This window comes from Chiloscyllium plagiosum, unplaced genomic scaffold (assembly GCF_037043375.1).
Source record: "Chiloscyllium plagiosum isolate Xiang-an unplaced genomic scaffold, Cpla_swu_hap1 HiC_scaffold_3, whole genome shotgun sequence".
NCBI classification, from domain to species: Eukaryota; Metazoa; Chordata; class Chondrichthyes; order Orectolobiformes; family Hemiscylliidae; genus Chiloscyllium; species Chiloscyllium plagiosum.
The window spans coordinates 154162755-154187487 of record NW_028270141.1 but is presented as its reverse complement, the minus strand read 5'-3'; the positions used below and the strand labels follow the sequence as shown (position 1 = coordinate 154187487).

The 24733-nt window shown below is 42.2% G+C and overlaps 1 protein-coding gene across 1 annotated transcript in view; it reads left to right on the top strand.

Moving 5' to 3' along the window:
• The window catches only part of LOC122540182 (dynein axonemal heavy chain 8-like), a 1370012-nt gene extending 1352490 nt beyond the window's left edge, over positions 1-17522 (top strand). Inside the window, exon 93 of the mRNA XM_087976825.1 lies at positions 17235-17522. Coding sequence (XP_087832951.1) covers positions 17235-17522 — 288 coding nt within the window. The remainder of the gene's footprint in view (positions 1-17234) is intronic.
• Positions 17523-24733: the final 7211 nt, after the last annotated feature.

Here is a 24733-nt window from a genome sequence, read left to right as displayed (position 1 = left end):
TTACAGATAGCTGAGATCTCCTTACAAGTTTGTTTCTCAATTTCCCTCTGACTATTAGGAGGTCAAAATACAATCCCAATAAGGTGATGATCACCTTTTTATTTCTCAGTTCCACACAAATAACTTCCCTGGATGTATTTCCAGGAATATCCTCCCTCACCACAGCCCTTATCAAAAATGCCACTCCCCCTCCTCTCTTGCCTCCCTTTCTATCCTTCCTGTAGCATTTGTGTCCTGGTATATTAAGCTGCCAGTCCTGCCCACCCCTGAGCCATGTTTCTGTAAGAGCTATGACATCCCAGTCCCATGTTCCTAACCATGTTCTGAGTTCATCTGCCTTCCCTGTTAGGCCCCATGCATTGAAATGAATGCAGTTTAATTTATTAGTCCTACCTTGTCCCTGCTTGCCCTGACTGTTTGACTTGCTTCTGATCTCAACTGTACCAGTCTCACATTGAAATGTTTCCTCACTATCTCCCTGGGTCCCACCCCCCCACCTTACTATTTTAAGTCCTCCTGAGCAGCTCTAGCAAATCTCTCTGCCAGTATATTAGTCCTCTTCCAATTTAGGTGCAATCCATCCTTCTTGTACAGGTTACTTCTGCGCCAAAAGAGATTCCAATGATCCAAAAATGTGAATTCTTCTCCCATCCACCAGCTCCTCAGCCATGCATTCATCCGCTCTATCCTCCTATTCCTGCCCTCACCAGCTCGTAGCACTGGGAGTAATCCAGATATTAATACTCTCGAGGACCTCCTTTTTAAATTCCTGCCTAACTCTCTGTAATCTCCCTTCAGAATCTCAACCTTTTCCCTTCCTGTCATTGTGGACAATGACCTCTTGCTGGCCCCATTTCCTGTTGAGAACATTCTGCACCTTTTCTGAGACATCCTTGATCCTGACACCAGGGAAGCAACACGCCATTCTGATTTTTTGCTGCTGGCCACAGAAACATCTGTCTGTACCTCGGAGTAGAGAGTCCCCTGACACAATTGATCTCTTGGAACCCGATGTACCCTTCGTCGCATTAGAGCCAGTCTCCATACCAGAAACTTGCCTGTTCGTGCTACGTTCTCCTGAGAATCCATTTTCCAAAACAGCATACCTGTTTGAAATGGGTAAAGCCACAGAAGACTCCTGCGCTAGCTGCCTAACTCTCTTACCTTCCTGGAATTAACCCATCTATGTGAGTGTACCTGAGACTTTCCCCGCTTCCTATAACTGCCATCCATCACCGTGCCGCAGTGGTGGGCGGCACGGTGGCACAGTGGTTAGCACTGCTGCCTCACAGCGCCAGAGACCCGGGTTCAATTCCACCTCAGGCAACTGACTGTGTGGAGTTTGCACGTTCTCCCCGTGTCTGTGTGGGTTTCCTCTGGGTGCTCCGGTTTCCTCCCACAGTCTAAAGATGTGCAGGTCAGGTGAATTGGCCATGCTAAATTGCCCGTAGTGTTAGGTAAGGGGTAAATGTAGGGGTATGGGTGGGTTGCGCTTCGGCGGGGCGGTGTGGACTTGTTGGGCCGAAGGGCCTGTTTCCACACTGTAAGTAATCTAATCTAATCTAATCTAATCACCTACTGTTGCTGTTGCAAATTCCTCACTGGACCTAACTGTCTCTCCAACCGATCCACTCAATCTGATAAGATTTCCAACCAACAGCATTTATTGCAGATATAATCTGTGGTAACCCTTAAACTCTCTTTAAATTCCCACATCTGACAAGAAGTACATATCACTGTACTAAAGGCCATTTTTGCTCCTTCACAATCTACAGACCCAGAAAATAACACCATCTAATTCCTTTACAAAATACTGCCCCAGGTTAAATTAATAGTTATGGATTATATTTTAGTTTAATCAAGAGACATACTTCAAAAAACATATAATCAAGAAAGAACCCACTGTACTCACTACTGCAGACTTTCTACAGGCCACACTTAAAACAATTCACGTATCCAATTCTGTGCTGTGAACTTCACCCAAACAATTCCTCCAAGATCAGTTGTGAATTTCACTGTTTCTTAATTTTCCCAGATGCACTCCTACGCACTATCTTTTATTTTCCCTTCTATAATATTTTCTGGTAAAACGCCCCATTAAGATTTACCAAAAAAGTCAAATTTCAAAACCAGCCAGCTATCAAATCCTCTCTTTGAATCTTCCTCTGTCTTCTATACTTCTTCTTAGGGATTTCTGTTTTGCAGATCTCTGATAAATAAAGGTACCTTTAAGAGAGCTAATCTCTGTGCAGTCTGCATATGTTGGTGGCTTGGCAGTTCTCCTTCAACTGTTAAATCTTTTTTCCAGTTTTATACCCCAAAGCATCGAATTGCTTCATTGGTGTTAATATTGTCAAAATACTAATTTCAAACTTGATTGGAGTTTGGCATAATCTAAACTGTTTGGCCAAATTTGAATTTGTTTTTTGTCTCATTGCAACCGAGGTACTGCTAGCTGCTGGACCAAATGCTACATTGTAAATTTACCAGTACTCTGTGAGCTTCTCTAAGTCCTTCAACCTGTCTTAAAGATACAGTACCCCTTATACCTTCAGACCACCTCCCCCTTAAGAAAAAATGAACCATTACAATAAAAAGATGGCTTCATTTGTTTTCCTATTCTTTAAACACATTACCATAGCATACAGATAACTTAAATCTAAATTCACCTTAACATCTTATATAACATATATAACATTGGATAAATACAAATCTCATCTATACTTTATCATTTAAATCTGCAATAACGCATCTGCGGTTACATTCTTATGACCTGCTACATGTACGGTTTTTAAATTAAAAGTCTGTAACATAAGACTCCAATGAAATAGTCTCACATTCTTGACATTAAAGCATTCTAAGAATGTTAGAGGGTTGTAATCTGTGTACACAATCGTCTCTGACACATTGTTCATGACATACACATTAAAATGTTGTAAGGCCAGTACCGAACTCAATACAGTAGTTATTTTTCAAAAATGGAGTATTTCCTCTGGTGGATGCTGAGCTTCTTCAAAAAGTCACCAACTGGCAGTACAATCCCATCCTCATCTTCCTGTAGCAGTACAGCTCCAACTCCTATGTCACTAGCCTCCATGGCGACTTTAAAAATTTTGAAGTTTGGTGTAACTAAATATGTTTAATTTTGTTAATATGTCTTTCAAATGGTTGAATGCTTCCTGGCACAGCACTGTCCACAGAAACTTTGTGTTCTTCTTCAGCAAATCAGTTAATGGAGCCACAAACTTCCGATAGATTTTGCTGAGTCTGAAGAATCGAAGCACCTCTTTCTTCGAGATTGGTCATGGGAATTCCTTGATGGCCTTCATATTTGTGTTCCATGAGGTCAACCTTCCATGACCGATGTTATGCCCCAAGAACATCACCTCTGCCTTCGTGAATTCTGTTTTGTTTAAATTTATTGCCAATTTTGCTTCTCGAAGTTGTTCAAAGAGGTCTGCCAACTGTACCATATGATCTTTCCAGGGCTGACTAAAGATCACGACATTGTCCAAATAGGTTGCACAGTTTATTAACCCAGCTGCCACTCTGTTCATGACTTTTTGGAATGCATTGGGTGTGTTCTTCATTCCAAAGGGCATCACTTTAAATTGATATAGCCCCACTTGGGTTTACAAATGCAGAAATTTCTTTCACCATCTCTGATAAAGGTACCTGCCAGTAACCACACAGTAAGTCCAGCTTGGTGATGTAACTGGCTTGCCTGACTTTCTCGATACAGTTCTCCAATCTAGGAATTGGATAAGAGTCCAAATTTGTAACGGCGTTGAACATCTGATAATCCATACAGAATCGTTGAGTACCATCCGGTTTGGGAACTAAGACGATCGACAAACTCCACTTGTTCTGGTTCAGTTCAATGATGTCCTTGTCGAGCATGGCCTCCACCTCCACCAGGACCTGCCTGGCTTTGAAAGGATTAAGCTGATAGGGGTGTTGTTTTATCAGAGCAGTATTTCCTACGTCTACACCATGTACAACAGCATTAGTCCTCTCCATCTAATTCCTACATATGTCCTTATACTGCAGTAACAAATCTTTCACCTGCATTCTATGCCCATGAGAGTTTACTAACCTATCCCACTCCTCAAGGACTTCTTCATTTTTCAATCTATTTTGAGGCACATCAAAATCCACATCATCTGGATTTGATTCCTCACTCTGCAGGGCAGTAACTAACACCTGTTTCTCCAATCCTTTCTCTTTAGTATGATATGGTTTCAACATGTTCACATGACACACCCAATACTTTTTCTTCTATCTGGCATTTTTTCAATTTGATAGGGACCACTAAACCTGGCTTTGAAGTGATCTCCTATCATTGGTAACAGTCCTAACACGTCATCCCCTTGGGAAAACGTCCGAGTCTCAGAGCTTTTGTCTGCTACCTGCTTCATTCTACACCGTGCCCTTTTTAAGTGCTGTTTAGCTAACTCACCTACTCGATTGAATCTCTCCGTCACCTCTGATACATAATCTAAGTGTGAGATCTCTGACTTTGGTTCTGTCAAATTTTCTTTATTAATTTCAAAACACCTCTCACTTCATGCCCGAATATTAACTTGAAGGGAGTGAACTGAGTAGATTTGTTTGGGACATCTTTAATGGCAAACAATACGAATGGGATACCTTTGTCCCAAACATTCAGGTAATCCTGACAATATGCTGTCAACATGGTCTTCATCCGTAGCCGCCTTAAACAGTCCAGCAGCAAAACTTGATCTGACTGAATCTCTCTGGGTAGTCCATACTGTGTGAAGAAAGCTATTATCTCTGCGACCACCTTTTTTGCCTTGATACTCCGTAATGGAATTGTCTCCGGAAAATTGGTAGACAAATCCATTATAGTTAACAAGTACTGGTTCCCACTTTTAGTTCTCGGAAGGGGACCTATACAAGCAAATATAACCTGTGTGAAGGTTCTTCAAATGTGGGAATTGCCAACAAAGGTGCTAGTTTTATTACCGATTCCTGAAGAAGGGCCTGTGCCCGAAACGTCAAATCTCCTGTTCCCTGGATGCTGCCTGACCTGCTGTGCTGTTTCAGCAATAAAGTTTCAACTTTGATCTCCAGCATCTGCAGACCTCACTTTCTCCTCCTTATTACCGCCTGTGTCTTACCTACCATTTGGCATGTATGACATGTATAGCAAAAGTTAACCTTGTGCATTTCAGGCCAATAAAAATGTTTTTGTACCTTAGCCTGGGTCTTTCATACCCCTAAGTGACCTCCTACAGGTAGTTCATGTGCTATCCGTAACACCTTCTGGCTGTGTGCTACCGGCAACACAATCTAGTGCACTTCAGCCCATTTCTCCTCTGCACTAACCTGTTGTGGTCTCCATTTCTGTCTCAGGATTCTATCATTCAGATAATAATCCTCCAGAATTTTCTCTGCCTCCTTTTCAGAGTATGCATCCATATTTATATCTTTTATTGTCTTGTCTTGCTGTTGCACTGATTCTTGCTTTGGATGCCAGAGGTCTGATCCTGGGCAAGCCCCCAAGCTGTTATGACATGGGGTAAACACCCCCTGCTAATTTAAACCGCAAGACAGAAAAGATTTACCCCATGCGGTAATCTGAAAACTTGAGAGGCCAAGAGTTATCCCAAAGGTAACTATTTAAAGTAAAAATTAACAACTTTATTTTTACTTAAAAGTCCATCAGAGAATAATTAACTAACTACTAATTAACTAACAACTATTTACAACTCCTTTCTCTAACCTATCTTTTACTTTCCCTTCTTCAATACTGGTCCAATAAAACCCTCAATTAAGATTTACCAAAAAATTCAAATTTCAAAACCAGTCAGCTATCAAATCTTCTTTTTATATCTTTGACTGTTTTCTTTCCTTCTTCTTAGGGATTTTCGTTTCATAAGTCACTGATAAATAAATGTACCTTTAAGAGAGCAATTCTGTGGGCAGCCTGCATATGTTGGTGGCTTGGCAATTCTCCTCCACATGTTCAATCTTTTATTAGTTTTATACCCCAAAGTATCAGATCACTTCATTGGTGTTAATATTGTCAGAATACTAAATTCAAACTTGATTGGAGTTTGGTATTTTGGGGCATAATTTAAACTGATTGGCCAAATTTGAACTGTTTTTTTGTCTCATAGCAACTGAGGTAATGCTAGCTGTTGGACCAAATGTTACATTGTAAATTTTCCAGTGCACTGTGAGCCTTTCTAAGTCCTTCAACTGTGTTAAAGATATAGTACCCCTTACACCTTCATAACAATTCCATGAGGGAACTATCCTCTCAGCATTTACCCTATCAAGTGCCTTAAGCATCATTTATTTTCAATGAGATTATTCTCATTCTTCAAAACTTCTGGTGAGTACTGTCCCCATCTGTTTAGCCTTCTACTTATAAGACAATCCCTCCTGACCAGGAATCATCCGAGTGAACCTTCTCTGAACTGTCTCCAATTAAATATCTCTCCTTAAATAAGGGAATAAAACTGCTCACAGTACTCCAGATATGGTCTCCCATGGTACTCCAACTCCCTTGACCTAAGGGCCAGCATTCCATTAACCATCCTGATTACCTGCTGCATCTGTGTGACAGCTTTCTTGTTTTGTGCATAAGTATTTTGTATGTAGAACATAAAACAGTACAGCACAGGAACATCCCCTTCAGCCCATGGTGTTGTGCCGAATATGATACCAAACGAAACTAATCCTTCTGCTTGCCCTTGGTCCATATCCCACCATTCCTTACATATTCATGTGCTCATCTGAAAGTCTCTTAAAGCCCTTATGCGATCTGCCTCCACCACCACCCTGGCAACATGTTCCAGACTCTACCACTCGCTGTGTAAAAAAACATATCCCTCACATCTCCTTTGAACAATCCCCCCTCACCTTAAATGCATGCCCCCTAGTATTAGACATTTCAACTCTGGGAAAAACATCCTGGCCGGCAACCCTATCTATGCATCTCATATCTTTATAGACTTCTTTCAAGTCTCCCCTCAGTCTCCGTTTCTCCAAAGAAGCTGTTGCAGCTTTTTACAGTTTTTCATGAATTAAGTAATACTGCTCATTTCTGCTCTCTTCTAAATTAAACAGCTTCACATTTTCCCATATTAGACTGTATTTCTAATCTTTTGCCCACTTACTTAATCTATCCATATCTTTCTGTGAACTGCTTGAAACCATCTCACAACTTGCCTTGCTAGCTATTTTGGTGTTGTCTACAAATTTGGCCACAGTAAATTTGCTTCCTTCCTCCAAGTCAGTAATATCTCTTGTGAACAGTTGCAGTTCCAGCACTGATTTCTGTGGAAGCCCACTAGTTATGGGTCACTAACCTGAAAAAGATCCCTATCCCCACTGTTTCCTGCCCATTTATCAATTCTCTTTCCATGTAAAGATGCTACCTCCAACAATGTGAGTTCTAATTGTATGATTTAACCTTTTGTGAGGCACCTTGTCAAAATCTTTCTAGAAGTCCAATTCAAACTTGTCTACTAGTTCCTATGTGTCTACTATGGTTTAGACTGCCTCGAAAATCTCAAATAAATTAGTCAGACATGTTAGGGACCAGGCCAGACCCCCTCAAAACATTTTTTAAATGTAGCCCAGATCCTAACTTTGCCAATTGTTTTAAGCAGGGAAAGTGGATATTCCAGGTGATTTGTTGGTGGTCAAACCACTTAGATTTCAACAAAATATTTATTTACAAGAACAATGAAACACAAACAAAAAGAATAGAATAACTCAAACTATCCAAAAACCTAACAGATTATCCCCAACTTAATGACGCTGTTCAACATACTTGTAGCAATTCCCATAAACACTCTTTGGCACAAAAGGAAAAATCAAACAAAGTGTGTTACAGGAGAGAAGTCAGAGAGAGCAGACCAGTATGGACCTGCTTCTTTGGGTCCAGCAACTTCAAAAACATACTGCTGAAAACCAAACCAGACGAGAGGAAGGCTGAGCTGGGAGAACTGGTCACCCTCCCTTTCATTGCGCAAGTGTTATTTTTTCAAAACCTTGAAAGACTGTTGTCTAAGGCAATATCTGTTAGCTTTAAGCAAATTGGCCCCAAAACCCTTCAACTTAGACCTTTCAGAGTCTGTGTTTATTATAACCTTATTGGAAATGAAAACTAAGGATGAAAATCATGGAGTAGTGCCAGATAATTGGAGGATGGCAAATGTTATTCCCTTGATCAAGAAAGAGAACAAGGATAATCCTTGGAATTACAGACCATTCCGTCTCATGTCAGTGATTAGAACGTAGAACATAAAACATAGAAAAATACAGCACAGAACAGGCTCTTTGGCTCATGATGTTATGCCGAGATTTAATCCTAATATAAAATATAGTAACTTAACCTATGCACCCCTCAACTCACTGCTATCCATGTGCATGTCCAGCAGTCGCTTAAATGTCCCCAATTACTCTGCTTCCATCACCACAGCTGGCAACACATTCCATGCGTTCAGAACTCTCTGCGTAAAGAACCTACCTCTGACGTCTCCTTTATACCTTCCTCCTAATATCTTCAAACTATGACTTCTCGTACCAGTCAATCCTGCCCTGGGGAAAAGTCTCTGGCTATTGATTCTATCTATTCCTCTCATTATTTTGTACATCTTGATCAGGTCTCTTCTCATCCTCCTTCTCTCCGGAGAGAAAAGTCCGAGCTTATTCAACCTTTCTTCATAAGGCAAACCCTCCAGTCCAGACAGCATCCTGGTAAACCTTCTTTGCACCTTCTGCAAAGCCTCTGTATCTTTCCTATAGTAGGGCGACCAGAACTGGATACAATATTCCAAGTGTGGTCTCACCAGGGACTTGTAGAGCTGCAGCAAAACCTCATGGCTCTTAAATTCAATCCCCCAGTTAATGAAAGCCAAAACACCATTTACTTTCTGAACAACCCTATCCACTTGGGTGGCAACTTTGAGGGATCTATGTACTTGCACACCCAGATCCTTCTGTTCCTCCACACTGCCAAGAATCCTGTCTTTAATCCTATATTCAGCATTCGAGTTCAACCTTCCAAATTGCATCATTTCACATTTATCCAGGTTGAACTCCATCTGCCATTTCTCAGCCAAGCTCTGCATCCTGTCTATGTTGCGCTGCAGCCTGCAGTAACCCTCTATACTATCGACAACACTTCAAACCTTTGTGTCATCTGCAAATTTACTAACCCAACCCTCAACCTCCTCATCCAAGTCATTAATAAAAACTACAAAGAGCAGAGGCCTGCAGGACCCCACTCAACACTGACAACCAGGAGAATACTCCCATCTACAACCACTCTCTGCCTTCTGTCAGCCAGCCAATTCTGAATCCAGTTAGCCAAATCTCCCTGTATCCCATACTTCCTGACTTTATGAATGAGCCTACCATGGGGAACCCTATCAAATGCCTTGCTGAAGTCCATATACACCACATCCACTGCTCGACCATCATCAACCTGTCTTGACACCTCCTCAAAGAACTCAATATGATTTGTGAGGCATGACCTTCCATTCACAAAGCCATGCTGACTCCCTTTAATCACCCTTTGCTTTGCCAAATAGTCGTAAATCCTATCCCTCAGAATTCTTTTCAAAACTTTGCTGACCACAGACGAAAGACTGATTGGCCTGTAATTGCCAGCGATTTCCCTATTACCCCTCTTGAAAAGAGGAATAACATTCGCCTCCTTCCAATCCTCCAGTACAACACCTGTGGAGAGTGAGGAGGCAAACTTCCTTGCCAACGGCTTAGCAACCTCCTTAGCAACCAGGATAAATCTGGTCTGACCCTGGAGACGTATCAATCTTAATGTTTCCAAAATTTCTAGCACATCAACTTCATCAATCTTCATCTGGTCAAGACTGTATCCCAGCTCCTCTAAGTTTTCATTTGCAACAATTTCCCTTTCCTTGGTGAAAACTGAAGCAAAAAACTCATTTAGGGCTTCCCCTATCTGCCTTAGAGTCCACGCAAAAGTTCCCTACACTATTCCTGATCGGCCCTACCTTCTCCCAGCTCATTCTCTTATTCATCATGTTTGAGTAAAATGCCTTTGGGTTCTCCCTAATCCTCCTTGTCAAGCCTTTTTCGTGCCCCCTCCTGGCTCTCCTCAGTCCATTTCTGAGCTCCTTTCTCGCAAGCCTGTAATCCTCTAATGCTGTTCTAGATCCTTGCTTCCTCCACCCTACGTAAGCTGCCTTCTTCCTTTTGACAAGAAGTTCCTCTGTTCTCGTCATCCAAGGTTCCTTAATCATACTCCTTCTTACCTGTCTCAGAGGAATAAATTTGTGCATCACTCGCAACAACTGCTCCTTAAATAGTCTCCACATGTCTGCTGTGCCCTTTCTGTGGAACAATTGTTCCCAATCTGTACTTCCCAACTCCTGTCTGATAGCGTCATAATTTCCTTTTCCCCAATTAAATATCTTCCCTTGGTAACTGCTCCTGTCCCTCTCTAAGGTTATGCTAAATGTGAGGCAGCTGTGATCACTTTCACCAAAGTGCTCTCCCACTGCGAGGTCTGACACCTGTCCTGGCTTGTTGCTGAGCACCAAATCCAAAATGGCCTCTCCCCTCATCGGTCTGTCTGCATACTGAGTAAGGAAACCCTCCTGAACACACCTGACAAAAACGGCTCAATCCAAACCATCTGCACTTAGGAGGTTCCAGTTGATATTGGGAAAGTTAAAATCACCCATAACAACAACCCTGCTACTTTTGCATTTTTCTAGAATCTGCCTGCCTATGAGATCTTCAATCTCTCTGCTGCTATTCGGAGGTCTGTAGAAAACCCCCCATGAGGTGGCTGTTCCCTTGCTGTTCCTACATTCCACCCATACTGTCTCAGTAGACAAACCTTCCTCAACAACCTTCGTTTCTGTAGCTGTGATGGACTCTCTGATTAGTAATGCTACACCCCCTCCTCCTTTTCCACCCGCCCTGTTCTTTCTAAACCCTGGAACAGCAAGAAACCATTCCTGCCCTTGTGAAACCCACGTCTCCATTATGGCCACAACATCGTAGCTATCTAGGTTCGTCACTCTTATTTTGGACACTCCTTGCATTATAGCAGACACACTTTAACCGATCCCTTTGTTTCATCGCATGAGAAACCTTCCTGATAGATTCAATATATCCTGTCACTTTCCTGCCCCCTCTCTGACATGTGGCTCTGATTCCCACCCCCCTGCCAAACTAGTTTAAACCCTCCCGAATCACACGAGCAAATCTCCCACCCACGACATTTGAGACCCTTCAGTTCAGGTGCAACCCGTCCTTCATGTACAGTCCCATCTTCCCCAGAAAGTATCCCAATGGTCGAGATATCTAAAGCCCTCCCTCCTACACCAGCCTCGCAGCCACGTGTTAAGTTGCATTCACTGACTGTTCCTCATCTCACTATCTCGTGGCACTGGTAACAAACCTGAGATCACTACTCTACTCGTCCTGCTCTTCAGCTTCCAACCTAACTCTCTGGAGTCACTTTTCAGATCCTCAATTCCTTTCCTGGATATATCATTGGTGCCAATATGTACCACGATTTCTGGCTGCTCACCCTCCCCCTTCAGAATCTTGTAAACCCGATTGGCGACATCCTGGACCCTGGCACCAAGGAGGCAACATACCTTCTTGGAGTCCCGTTCCTGACCACAAAATCTCCTGTCAATCCGTCTAACTATTGAGTCCCCAACATTAGCGCTTTTCTATTTTCCCCCCTTCCCTTCTGAGCCACAGTGCCAGGCTTAATGCCAGAGACCTGACAACTATGGCTTTCCCCTGGTAGGTCATCCCCACCAGCAGTATCCAAAACGGTGTACTTATTGCTGACGGGAAAGGCCACAAGGGATCCCTGCTCTGACTGTCAGTTCCCTTTTCTCCCCCTAACAGTAACCCAGCTGTCCTTATCCTGTGTCTGGAGAGTGAGCAATTCCCAGTACATCCTCTTAATTTCCCCCTCAGCCTCCCAGATGATCCGTAGTTCATCCAGCTCCAGCTCCAGGTCCCTAACTCGGTTTTTGAGGAGCTGGATTTGGGTGCACATCCACTTAAAAACATCCTAGAATTCCTTAATTCCTCCCTCACACCTCTTGGCAAATGGAGGCCTCCTCGCCTGAGGTAAGTCTTTTAAACAGTTAGACTCACCTTCACAGAATTCCTTTGCTCCTCCCTCGCATTTCTCAGCAAATGGGTGTAAAGTATTGGAGAGGATTCTGAGAGACAGGATTTATGATTGCTTGGAAAACCATGGTTTGGTTAGAGATAGTCAGCATGGTTTTATGAGGGGCAGGTCATGCCTCACAACCTTATTGAATTCTTTGAGGATGTGACAAAACACATTGATGATGGTCGAGCATGGATGTGGTGTACATGGATTTTAGCAAGGCGTTTCATAAGGTTCGCTATGGTAGGCTCATTCAGAAAATAAGGAGGTATGGGATACAGGGAAACCTGTTAGTTTGGATACAGACTTGGCTGGCCCATAGAAGACAGAGAGTGGTGGTAGATGGAAAATATTCAGCTTGGAGATTGGTGACCAGTGATGTTCCACAGGGATCGGTTCTGGGACCTCAGTTCTTTGTGATTTTTATACATGACTTGGATGAGGATATGGAAGGGTGGATTAGTAGGTTTTCCAATGACACAAAGGTTGGTGGAGTGGTAGACAATGTGGAGGGCTGTGGTATGTTGCAACGAGACATTGACAGGATGCAAAACTGGACTGATAAGTGGCAGATGGAGTTCAACCTGGAAAAGTGTGAAGTGATTCACTTTGGAAGGTTGAATTTGAATGCAGAATACAGGGAGTTTGTAGGAACAGAGGGATGTTAGAGTCCATGTCCATAGATCCCTCAAAGTTGCCACCCAGGTTGATAAGGATGTTAAGAAGATGTATGGTGTGTTGGCTTTATTTAAAGTAAAGACAGTTATTTATGACTATTAAATTCTATCATGCTATGATCACTATTTCCTAGGGGATCTTTTACTCCAAGGTGATTTATTAAACCTTATTACTCATTACCAGATCCAAGATACCCTGCTCCCTGGTTGGCTCTGTGACATATCACTTCAGGAAACTATTCCTCATGCACTCTGTGTATATGTTATTGTAGCTACTGTTTCCAATTTGATTAACCTAATCAACATGAAGGTTAAACTCATCCATACTTGTTGTTCTATTCTTTTTACATGCTCCTATTATTTGCCTTTCTTTCAGAATGGTTACTGTCTGGGGTCTGTGTGCTACCAACAATGCCTTTGTTCCATTGCTGCTTTCTTTTACCTCTGCCCAGATAGACTACATCAGCTGAGCCTAACTTGTCCCTCACTTGACTTCATCCCTTATTAATGGTGCTACCTGACCACTTTTTCCATTACTTCTGACTCTCTAAAGTCAAATATCTATTAATGTTTCTAGAGATCATATCCTTTTACCTCAATTTGCACTATCCATTCATCTACCCAATTCTGAATGCTGTTTGCCTTAAAATACAAAGCATTTATATTTGTTTTATCATCAACTTTCCCTACACTTCTTTGGTTTTTTGGTGCAATGTGACAGTCCCAAATTCTGTCCCTTCCTGTTGTTTCCTTGGTAACATGCAATCCTACGTTCTCATTTATTGCTTTGTTGTCTAATTTTGCAACTCAACACACCCAACTATTTAGTTCAATGCCCTATCTACAGGCCTATTTCTGTGATTCACCAGGACTCTGGTCCCAGTATGATTCAAATGCAGGCCATTCCATTGGAACTGTGTCCTCCCTCGTACTGGTGCCAATATTCTATGAATTTGAACCTATTTCTCACACAGCAATCTTAGAGCTATGCATTTATCTCTTTAATCTTATTGACTCTGCCAATTATCTCATGGCTCAGGTAGTAATCTGGAGATTGTTACCTTTTTGATTCTGTTTTTAATTTAGCCCCTAGCAGATTATATTCCTTCAACAGAACTTATTTTCTCATTCTACCTATCTCCTTGGTGCCTTGTTGGGTGGCATGGTGGCTCAGTGCTTAGCACTGCTGCCTCACAGCACCAGGGACCAGGGTTCAATTCCAGTCCTCAGGCAACTGTCTGTGTGGAGTTTGCACATTCTCCGTGTGTCTGCGTAGGTTTCCTCCGGGTGCTCCAGTTTCCTCCCACAGTCCAAAGAATTGCAGGTCAGATGAATTGGTCATGCTAAATTGTCTATAGTGTTAGGTGCATTCATCAGATGGAAGTGAGTCTGGATGGATTAATCTTTGGAGGGTCAGAGTGGATTGGTTGGGCTGTAAGGAACCTAATCAAACTTATGTGGACCACAACAACTGGATCTTTCCCTTCCCACTACACATTCTTCTGCAGCCCAGATGAGATAACCAGGCACACCAGACAGACAATACAGCCTTTGGGACTCTTGACCTTGACTACAGAGGACAGTGTCCAATCCGCTGACTATACCATTCCCAAGTACAACTACATTTATCTTTTCTGCCCCCCCCACCTCTTGGAAAGCTCCCTATCCTATAGTGCTATGGTCAGTTTGTTTATCCTTCCTACATCTCCAACTCTCATCCACACAGGGAGCAAGAATCCCAAAGCAGTTAGACAAGGGCTAAAACTCCTTCAGCACTACCTCCTGGGTCCCTCTACCTGCCTCACACCCTCTTATCCCTGATCACTGACCAAATTTGAGGTAGTTAATCTAAGGGATGTGAATGCCTTCTGAAACACAGCATCCAGGGAACTCTTCCTCCTCCCTGATGTGTTCAAAGCTCAGACTCCAGCTCATCGACTAAACTGAAATTCCTTAAGCAACCAATACTTGCTACAGATGTGGCCACAACAAACCACAATGGGATCCACCGGCTCTCACATTGTGCAGGTACAGCACATTACCCTGCTCTGCATCTCTATTTCATTTGCTTAATTCTTAATTAGCTTTATTTTAATTTCCTGATGGTCTTTTGGTTTTTGGTTTGTAAAATATTTCTTCTATTTACTTAAATCTGAAAGCAATTTAGAATAGATATTCAAAATGTCAGTTATTACCAACCAATGAACTTACAGTTTTACTGTTAAGTCACTGTTTTGTGCTGGGCCTCCAATACTTGGTTTCAATTTATCCCATGAAAAAAAGACCTTACAAAATATGAGTCAAAAAAAGTAAAAAGTAAAAAGTAAAAGCCTTTTCTGACCTTTACCCCTTTCTTTCTGCTTCCTTTTCCCTCTCCTTCTCTACCCTGCTCTTCTGCCTCCCCCACCATTGTTGTCAGAATAGATTAGATTACCTACACTGTGGAAACAGGCCCTTCAGCCCAACAAGTCCACACTGACCCTCCAAAGAGAAACCTACCCCCCCCTATAGTTACCCCTGACTAACCTACCTAACACTACAGGCAATTTAGCATAGCCAATTCACCTGACCTGCACACCTTTGGACTGTGGGAGGAAGCCAGAGTACCCAGATGAAACCCATGCAGACATGGGAAGAACATGCAAACTCTACACAGACAGTTGCCCAAGGTGGGCATTGAACCCAGGTCCCTAGCACTGTGAGGCAGCAGTGCTAACCACTGAGCCACTGTGCTGTCCAATTGATGTCAGTTAATGTTACTGTTATGATCGTGTTAGTGGTGAACTGATTCTCTTTCTTGGCAATATTATCAATTGCACATGACTGTAGAAAGCACAGTATCGCAAAAAAAAATCAGCTAGCTATAAAAATTGACAAGAAAATAACTGATTTATTACAACCAAAACTTATTCAAGTCAAGCAAAATTGCAAGATTGTTAACAAAATTTTAACATCCCTCTTGAAGACAGCATATACAAACTCAACTTCTAAGTCTCTAAAAGAATTAAAACTGCTACTTGTGTCATCTCAAAGTATTTTGGCTAACTAAGAATTAAATTCAGAAAAAATAAATGAACAGATTGTGTCCAAACTTTTGGTCCTAGCCAAAGTCACTCTGTACACTAACTGTTGGAACTGAGCTAGTTAGTTTTAGCTGGCTGAATTAGCTTCTCATGAGATGGTGAATATATTGAATCTTTAGGAACCCAAACTTGCAGTGACAAGGGCTTTCAGTGAGTTTCAAAGAAAATAAGGACAGGCAAATTATCTCCCTGTCTGTGTTCAAATCTAGTAGTTTTTATTACATTCACAAATTTCTTGAACGTATTGCTAACTTGAGTCTTCAGACTAGGCGCTTGTGTTCTTTACAAATGTAACATTTTTGCCCTGCTACATCCGATGTACTTTCCATAAGTCAGGTCCTGAGAGTCAATAATCAAGTCAACAACTTTTTCCCAGTCTAAAACCCACACAGCACCTTATAGCTTCTTTCCATCAAGAGTGCACAGTGGCAGTAAAATGCATGATATACAATATTTAAAGTATCCTTTCCAAAAATTCCATGACACAACTATATAATCATCATCTAAATTAATATTTCAGGTAGCACATGTTCATAATAGTTATGCAGAATGAAATAATTGGTCATAATGACAAGATTAATATGAGTTCAGAAGCCTGTCTCAGGATCAGTATGGCACCAAGGGTGATAACAGACTGGTTTTTTCCCCAGACTATTGCCAGGAACCATCAAGAGCCAGGTAAGTAAGGATGGAGTTTGGAGAGAAGGGCTCAGAAGAATGCAGATAGAAATTGGACATCATTATTGAGAAGTTGGAGAGCGATTGGTATGCAACATTGAATCATCAATTGCATACTGTAACAGCCTGTTGTATTATTTTTTTGTTTGTACACGAGAGATGAACATTTCTGAGAAGACCAACATTTGTTGTCTTTTCATAATTGGCATTATGAAGATGGTGAAAAACTGCCTCCTTCAATTTCAGTAGTACGGGTGATGTAGATACACCCAAAGTTGTTGGGAATAGTTTTCTGGCCTTAACCCTGTTGCAAAAGTAAAGGATTGGCAATATAGTTCCATGATTTGGCAGTGCCAGTGTTGGACTGGGGTGGACAAAGTTAAAAATCATTCAACACCAGGTTATAGTCCAAAAGGTTTATTTGGAAGTGCAGGCTTTCGTAGCTACCTGATGAAGGAGCAATGTTCCGAAAGCCTGTACATCCAAATATACCCATTGGATTACAACCTGGTGTTGTGTGATTTTTAAAATTGGACAAATTACCTTCCTTTGATCTTTAAATATGAATGCTTTGATCTTTTATCCGATGTTTTAACATTCAGCCTCTGTCTGCTTGCCTGGCAGGAGGGAGTATATATCTATGGCCTTTACCTGGACGGAGCAGGTTGGGACCGGAGAAATATTCGACTGACTGAATCAACTGCCAAGGTTCTCTTTACAATGGTACCCGTCATTTATATATTTGCCATCAATTCCACCGCACCCAAGGATCCAAAACTGTATGTCTGTCCAGTTTACAAGAAACCACAACGTACAGACCTGACATTTATAACTGCCCTCTGTCTGAAAACAGTCCAGCCACCTGATCACTGGATCCTGAGAGGGGCAGCTCTGCTCTGTGATATCAAATAAAACAGCAGATGCCCAGTTGGGCCAGACAGCGTCTTAGACCCCAAGGTAATTTAACAGTAATGCCACTGAATTTAAATATCAAGGCACAAATCTTATCCACATCCACCTGTCAGAATAAGAAAACATATTTATCAACACAAAGGCAATCCATTATTTCATTATTCAATAAATTCATTGATGCTTGAGATGAAATTGTTTATTGTCTTATTTCTTAACTCCATATTCAATTATTTCACTAACTGTAAGCATTTCTTCAGCATAAATGTTGGCAAGGTCTTCAGAATGAATACTCCTGGTCTTCATTGAAGTAATGACAAGAACCATCTCTGGATTACAACTGATGCCACATGTTGTAAGAGTAGAAACAGCAAGATATATCTGAAGAATATATGACTGAAGAAGTGGTGCAACGGTGAGGGTTTCAGATTCCTGGGGCATTGGGGCCGGTTTTGGGGCAGATTGGACCAGTTCAAACTGGACAAGTTACACCTAGTCACTGGGACTGATGGCTGGGGGAGTATTTGCTAGAATTGTTGGGGAGACTTTAAACTAAAATGGCAGTAGAATGAAAATCTATGCAAGGGGTCAAATGAAAGAGAATCGAGAATTAGAGCAAAAGACAGAAAGAGGAATAAGAAAAGTGATAGGCAGATAAATCAAAGCCTATTATTAAACATGGCCACAGTGAAAAATAATCAGAACAGGGCAAGTAATGTTAAAAAGACAAGCCATAAAGCTTTGTTCCCTAATACATGGAGCATTTGTAATAAAGTGGATCAATCAATTGTGCAACTAGATGAAAATGGTATGATCTTGCCAGGATTATGGAGATATGATTGCATAGAGACCAGGAATGGGAATTAAATATTCAGGGGTTTTCAGTATTTAAGAAGGACAGAAAAAAAACAAAAAGGCAGTGCAGTTGCATTTCTGGTTAAAGGGGAAATTAACACAATCATGAGCAAGGATATTAGCTCTAATGATGTCGCATCTGTATGGCTAGAGCTGAGAAACACCATAGTGGACAAAACATTAGTGGAGTTTGTGTATCAATCTTCAAATGTATTGTGATGTTGGGAATAGCATTAAACTGGAAATTAGAGACATGCAAAAAAGAAACATTTGTAATTGTGAGTGGCTTTACTCTGCATAAATAAAATTAATAACAATGGCTTATGGAGAAATTTCTGAAATGAATATGGGATAGTTTGCTGGAACAATATATGGAGAAACCAACTCGAGAACAGGATATCCAAGCTGGTTATTTTGTAATGAGATAGGAATAATTGGCATTCTAGTAGTGTGAGGTTCACTGGGGATGAGTGGCCATAGTATGATAGCATTCTTCATCCAGATAGAAAATAATATAGTAGATTCTCAGACTAGGGTCCTGAAGAAAGCAAACTATGATGATATGAGGTACAAGTTGGCTACGATAGACTGAGGAATGTTGTTGGAACCACACGTAACTAATGTTGCTGATTGGGGCCTACAGTCTGTAGTGTCTATTTGCAACTGACTGGATTCTGGAGGCTCTTTTTTTTGCCAGCTCGACCTGGGCCCTCTCTTTGCATCTACCTGGAGCAAGTGACCTTTCATTGCTGCAGGCTGGAGCTTGGACCTTCTATTGCTGCTATTAAGTGGGGCCTGGCCCCTCTTCTGTTGCTGCTATTGACTGGGGCCTGGCTCCTCGTCTGTTGCTGCTACTGACTGGGGCCTGGCCTCTATTCTGTTGTTGCTATTGACTGATGCCTGGCTCCTCGCTTGTTGCTGCTATTGACTGGGGCCTGGCCTCTATCCTGTTGCTGCTACTGACTGGGGCCTGGCCTCTATCCTGTTGCTGCTACTGACTGGGACCTGGCCTCTATCCTGTTGCTGCTACTGACTGGGGCCTGGCCTCTATGCTGTTGCTGCTATTGACTGGGGCCTGCCGCATTAAGCCTGGGGAATGGCAATGAAGAGGGAGGCCTCCAGTGGCAGCAGCAGCAATGCCAGAATGAGCCGTACATAGCTTCACCCCAATTGGGGGTCTCCCTGTGAGCAATGACCAGGTCCTGGGCAGATTCCCCTGATCTGGACTCCAAGGCTTGGCAAGGGCTCCAGGCCTAAGTAACAGAAGTAGCGGTCTTGGCCCAGCGTTTTAGTCTCCTGGTATGGAGATCTTCTTCATTTTCAGCTTCCAGGTATTCCAGCAGCCAGGCAGGTGGCCTCGCCCAGGAGTGGAGGTCTCGGCCCACCATAGCCATCTTCAGTGGAGGCTCCCGGCCCAATATTCCAATGGCCAGGCATGGCAGTCTTGCCCTGGTTGCGTCTGCAGACTTATTTTGCAGACTGCATTGATTCTTAACTGGCTTTTCTGGAGCCTGGGATCATTAACTGAATTGTAATGAACATTGTCACAATTTTACTTTTTTTATTATTATTATATTGTATGACTTCTGTCATTGATGTAGGTGCCATAGTCGGACAACGTATAAAATTATCAGGATATTTTTCATCTAAAAGTACACATGGCAATACATTTCTAACCTATTTTTTAAAGGACTGACAATGGAATTCATAATGGGGAGCAAAGGAATAACTGATTAACTAAATTCATACTTCGCTGTGTCTTCACAAGGAGGACATGGATAACATGATGGGGAACACAGCATTTAGTAATGCAGAGGAACTGAAGCAAGTCTGGGTTCTGGGTAATCCAAGTGGAGGATGGGAAAAATTTCTGGCTGTAATAGCTGCTCCTTTTTAGAGGTATTTTAGTTGTTGGAGGTGATTTCTTTGAATTCCAGGAGCAGCAATTACTGTTTTATATGCTGTTGCATTGTTTTGGAACTTTGGAGAGAAAAAAAAAGTCAAAACAACAGCACTTTTAAAAGGGAGAAGAACAGAGAAAGGAAGCACATGGTGAGAGAGAGTGAAAGAAACCCACATTGCTAATTGACGGAGTTAGCAGTTAATGCCTTTGCTGTTTGAATTCATGTATTGCTGGACATTGGAGTGTGCCTGGGAAAATTTAAAAAACAGTGAACTTCACAACTGATCTTGGAGGAACCTGTTTGGGAAAGGTCACAGCACAGAAACACATAAGTAGATGTTTTAAGCGTGTCCTCAAAATAAGTCTGCAGTAGTGAGTAGAGTGGGTTCTTTCTTGAATATATGCTTTATTAAGCTATATCTCTTGATTAAACTTATAAGCCATAAATATTAATTTAACCTGGAGTAATGTTTTGTAGAGGAATAAAACAGTGCTATTTTCTGGGTGTGTAGTTTGAAAGAAGCAAAAATGGCCTTTAGTTGAGTGATATGCTCTTCTTGTCGGATGTGGGAGTTTAGGGAGAGTTTACGGGTTACTGAGGATTATATATGCAATAAATGCTGTTGGCTGTGAATCCTATCAGATCAAATGGATTGGTTTGAGAGGCAGTTAGAAGCAATGAGGAATTTACAAGAGCAACGGGATGTGATGGATGGCAGTTTCGGAATGGGGGAAAGTATCAGATACAGTCACATAGATGGGTTAACTTCAGGAAAGGTAAGAGAGGTAGGCAGCTAGTGCAGGAGTCTTCTGTGGCTATCCCCATTATACAAGTATGCTGTTTTGGATAACGTCAGGGGTGATGGATTCTCAGGGGAACGTAGCAAGAACAGCCAAGTTTGTGGTATTGAGACTGGCTCTAATGCAATGAGGGATACGTCGGGTTCCAAGCAATCGATTGTCTTAGGGGACTCTCTCGTCCAAGATACAGACAGATGTTTCTGTGACCAGCAGCAGAAAAGCAGAATGGTGTGTTGTTTCCCTGGTGCCAGGATCAAGGATGTCTCAGAGAGGGTGCTGAATGTTCTCACGGGGGAGAGGGGCCAGCAAGAGGTCATTGTCCACATTGGAACCAACGACATAGGAAGGGAAATGGTTGATATTCTGAAGGGAGATTACAGAAGTTAGGCAGGAATTTAAAAAGGAGGTCCTTGAGAGTAGTAATATTTGGATTACTCCCAGTGCTACGAGTTAGCAAGGGCAGGAATAGAAATGAATGCATGGCTGAGGAGCTGGTGTATGGGAGAAGGAATTTTGGATCATTGTAAGTTATTTTGGCGTAGAAGTGATCTGCATAAGAAGGACAGATTGCACCTAAATTGGAAGGGAGATTTGCAAGAGGAGGATTTAAACCACTAAAGGTTGGGGTGTGGGGCCCAGGGAGATAGTGAGGAAAGATTTCAATTTGAGACTGGTACACTTGAGTACAAAGATGAGTAAAACAGTTAGAGCAGGCAGGGACAAAGCAGAGAACGAGATAGGACTGATAAATTAAACTGGATTTATTTCAATGCAATAGGCCTAACGGGGAAGGCTGATGTACTCAGAGCATGGTTCAGAACATGGGACTGGGATATCATAGCAGTTACAAAAACGTGGCTCAGAGATGGACAGGACTGGCAACTTAATGTTCCAGGATACAAATGCTACAGGAAAGATAGAAAGGGAGGCAAGAGAGGAGAGGGTGGCATTTTTGATATGGGATAGCATTACAGCTGTGATGAGGGAGGATATTCCCAGAAATACATCCAGGGAAGTTATTCGGGTGGAACTGAGAAATAAGAAAGGGATGATCATGCTACTGGGATTGTATTATAGATCCCTAATAGATAGAGGGAAATTGAGAAAAAAATTTGTAAGGAAATCTCAGTTATCTGTAAGAATAATAGGTTGGTTATGGTAGGGGATTTTAACTTTCCAAACATAGACTGGGATTGCCATAGTGTTAAGGGTATAGATGGAGAGGAATTTGTTAAGTGCGTACAAGACAATTTTCTGATTCAGTATGTGGATGAATCTACTAGAGAAGGTGCAAAACTTGACCTACTCTTGGGAAATAAGGCAGGGCAGGTGACTGAGGTGTCAGTGGTGGAAGCACTTTGGGGCCAGTGACCATATTTCTATTAGTTTTGAAATACTGATGGAAAACAATAGGCCAGATCTAAAAGTTGAAGTGCTAAATTGGAGAAAGACCAATTTTGACGGTGTAAGGCAAGAACTTTGAAAAGCTGATTGGATGCAAATGTTTGCAGGTAAAGGGATGGCTGGAAAAGGGGAAGCCTTCAGAAATGAGAAAACGAGAGTCCAGAGAATGTATATGCCTGTTAGGGTGAAAAGAAAGGATGGTAGGTATAGGGAATGCTGGATGGCTGGAGAAATTGAGGGTTTGGTTAAGAAAAGGAAGGGAGCATATAGAAAGTATGGAATGAGTGAATCCTTAGAAGAGTATAAAGGCAGTAGGAATATACTTAAGAGAGAAATCAGGAGGGAAAAAGGGGGACATGACATAACTTTGGCAAATAGAGTTAAGGAGAATCCAAAGGGTTTTTACAAATATATTAAGGACAAAAGGGTAACTAATGAGAGAATAGGGCCCCTCAAAGATCAGCAAGGCGGCTTTTGTGTGGAGCTGCAGGAGATGAGGGAGATACTAAGCGTGTATTTTGCATCAGTATTTACTGTGGAAAAGGACATGGAAGATATAGAATGTAATGAAATAGATGGTGACATCTTGAAAAATGTCCATATTACAGAGGAGGAAATGCTGGATGTCTTGAAACGCATAAAAGTGGATAAATCCTCAGGACCTGATTAGGTGTACCTGAGAGCTCTATGGGAATCTAGGGAAGTGATTGCTGGGCCTCTTACTGAGATGTTTGTATCATCGATAGTCACAGGTGAGGTGCCAGAAGCCTGGAGGTTGGCAAACATGGTGCCACTGTTTAAGAAGGGTGGTAAGGACAAACCAGGAAACTATAGAACAGTGAGCCTGATGTCATTGGTGGGCAAGTTAGATTAGATTACATTACAGTGCGGAAACAGGCCCTTCGGCCCAACAAGTCCACACCAACCCGCCAAAGTGCAACCCAGCCATACCCCTACATTTACACCTTACCTAACACTACGGGCAATTTAGCATGACCAATTCACCTGACCTGCACATCTTTGGACTGTGGGAGGAAACCGGAGCACCCGGAGGAAACCCACGCAGACACGGGGAGAATGAGGCGGGAATTGAACCCGGGTCTCCGGCGCTGTGAGGCAGCAGTGCTAACCACTGTGCCACCGTGCCGCCCATGATTGGAGGGAATCCTGAGGGACAGGATGTACATGTATTTGGAAAAGCAAGGACTGCTTATGGAAAAGCAAGGACAACATGGCTTTGTATGTGGGAAATCATGTCTCACAAACTTGATTGAGTTTTTTGAAGAAGTAACAAAGAGAATTGATGAGGGCAGAGTGGTGAACGTGATCTACATGGACTTCAGTAAGGCGTTTGACAAGGTTCCCCATGGGAGACTGATTAGCAAGGTTAGATCCCATGGAATACAGGGAGAACTAGCCATTTAGATACAGAACTGGCTCAAAGGTAGAAGGCAGAAGGTGGTGGTGGAGGGTTGTTTTTCAGACTGAAAGCCTGTGACCAGTGGAGTGCCACAAGGATTGGTACTGGGTCCTCTACTTTTTGTCATTTACATAAATGATTTAGATGCGAGCATAAGAGGTACAGTTAGTAAGTTTGCAGATGACACCAAAATTGGAAGTATAGGGGACAGCAAAAAAGGTTGCCTCAGATTACAACAGGATCTTGATCAGATGGGCCAATGGGCTGAGAAGTGGCAGATGGAGTTTAATTCAGATAAATGCAAGGTGCTGCATTTTGGGAAAGCAAATCTTAGCAGGACTTATACACTTAATGGTAAGGTCCTAGGGAGTGTTGCTGAACAAAGAGACTTTGGAGTGCAGGTTCATAGCTGCAGAAATTTCAGGTAGATAGGGTAGTGAAGAAGGTGGTCAGAATATTGAGTACAGGAGTTGGGAGATCATGTTGGGGCTGTATGGGGCATTGGTTAGGCCACTGTTGGAATATTGCTTACAATCCTAGTCTCCTTCCTATCGGAAAGATTTTGTGAAACTTGAAAGGGTTCAGAAAAGATTTACAAGGATGTTGCCAGGTTGGAGGATTTGATCCAAAGGGAGTGGTTGAACAGGCTGGGTCTGTTTTCCATGGAGCATTAGAGACTGAGGGGTGACCTTATAGATGTTTATAAAATCATGAGGGGCATGGATAGGATAAATAGACACAATCTTTTCCCTGGGGTGGGGAGTCCAGAACTAGACGGTATAGGTTTAGGGTGAGAGGGAAAAGATATAAAAGATACCTAAAGGGCAACTT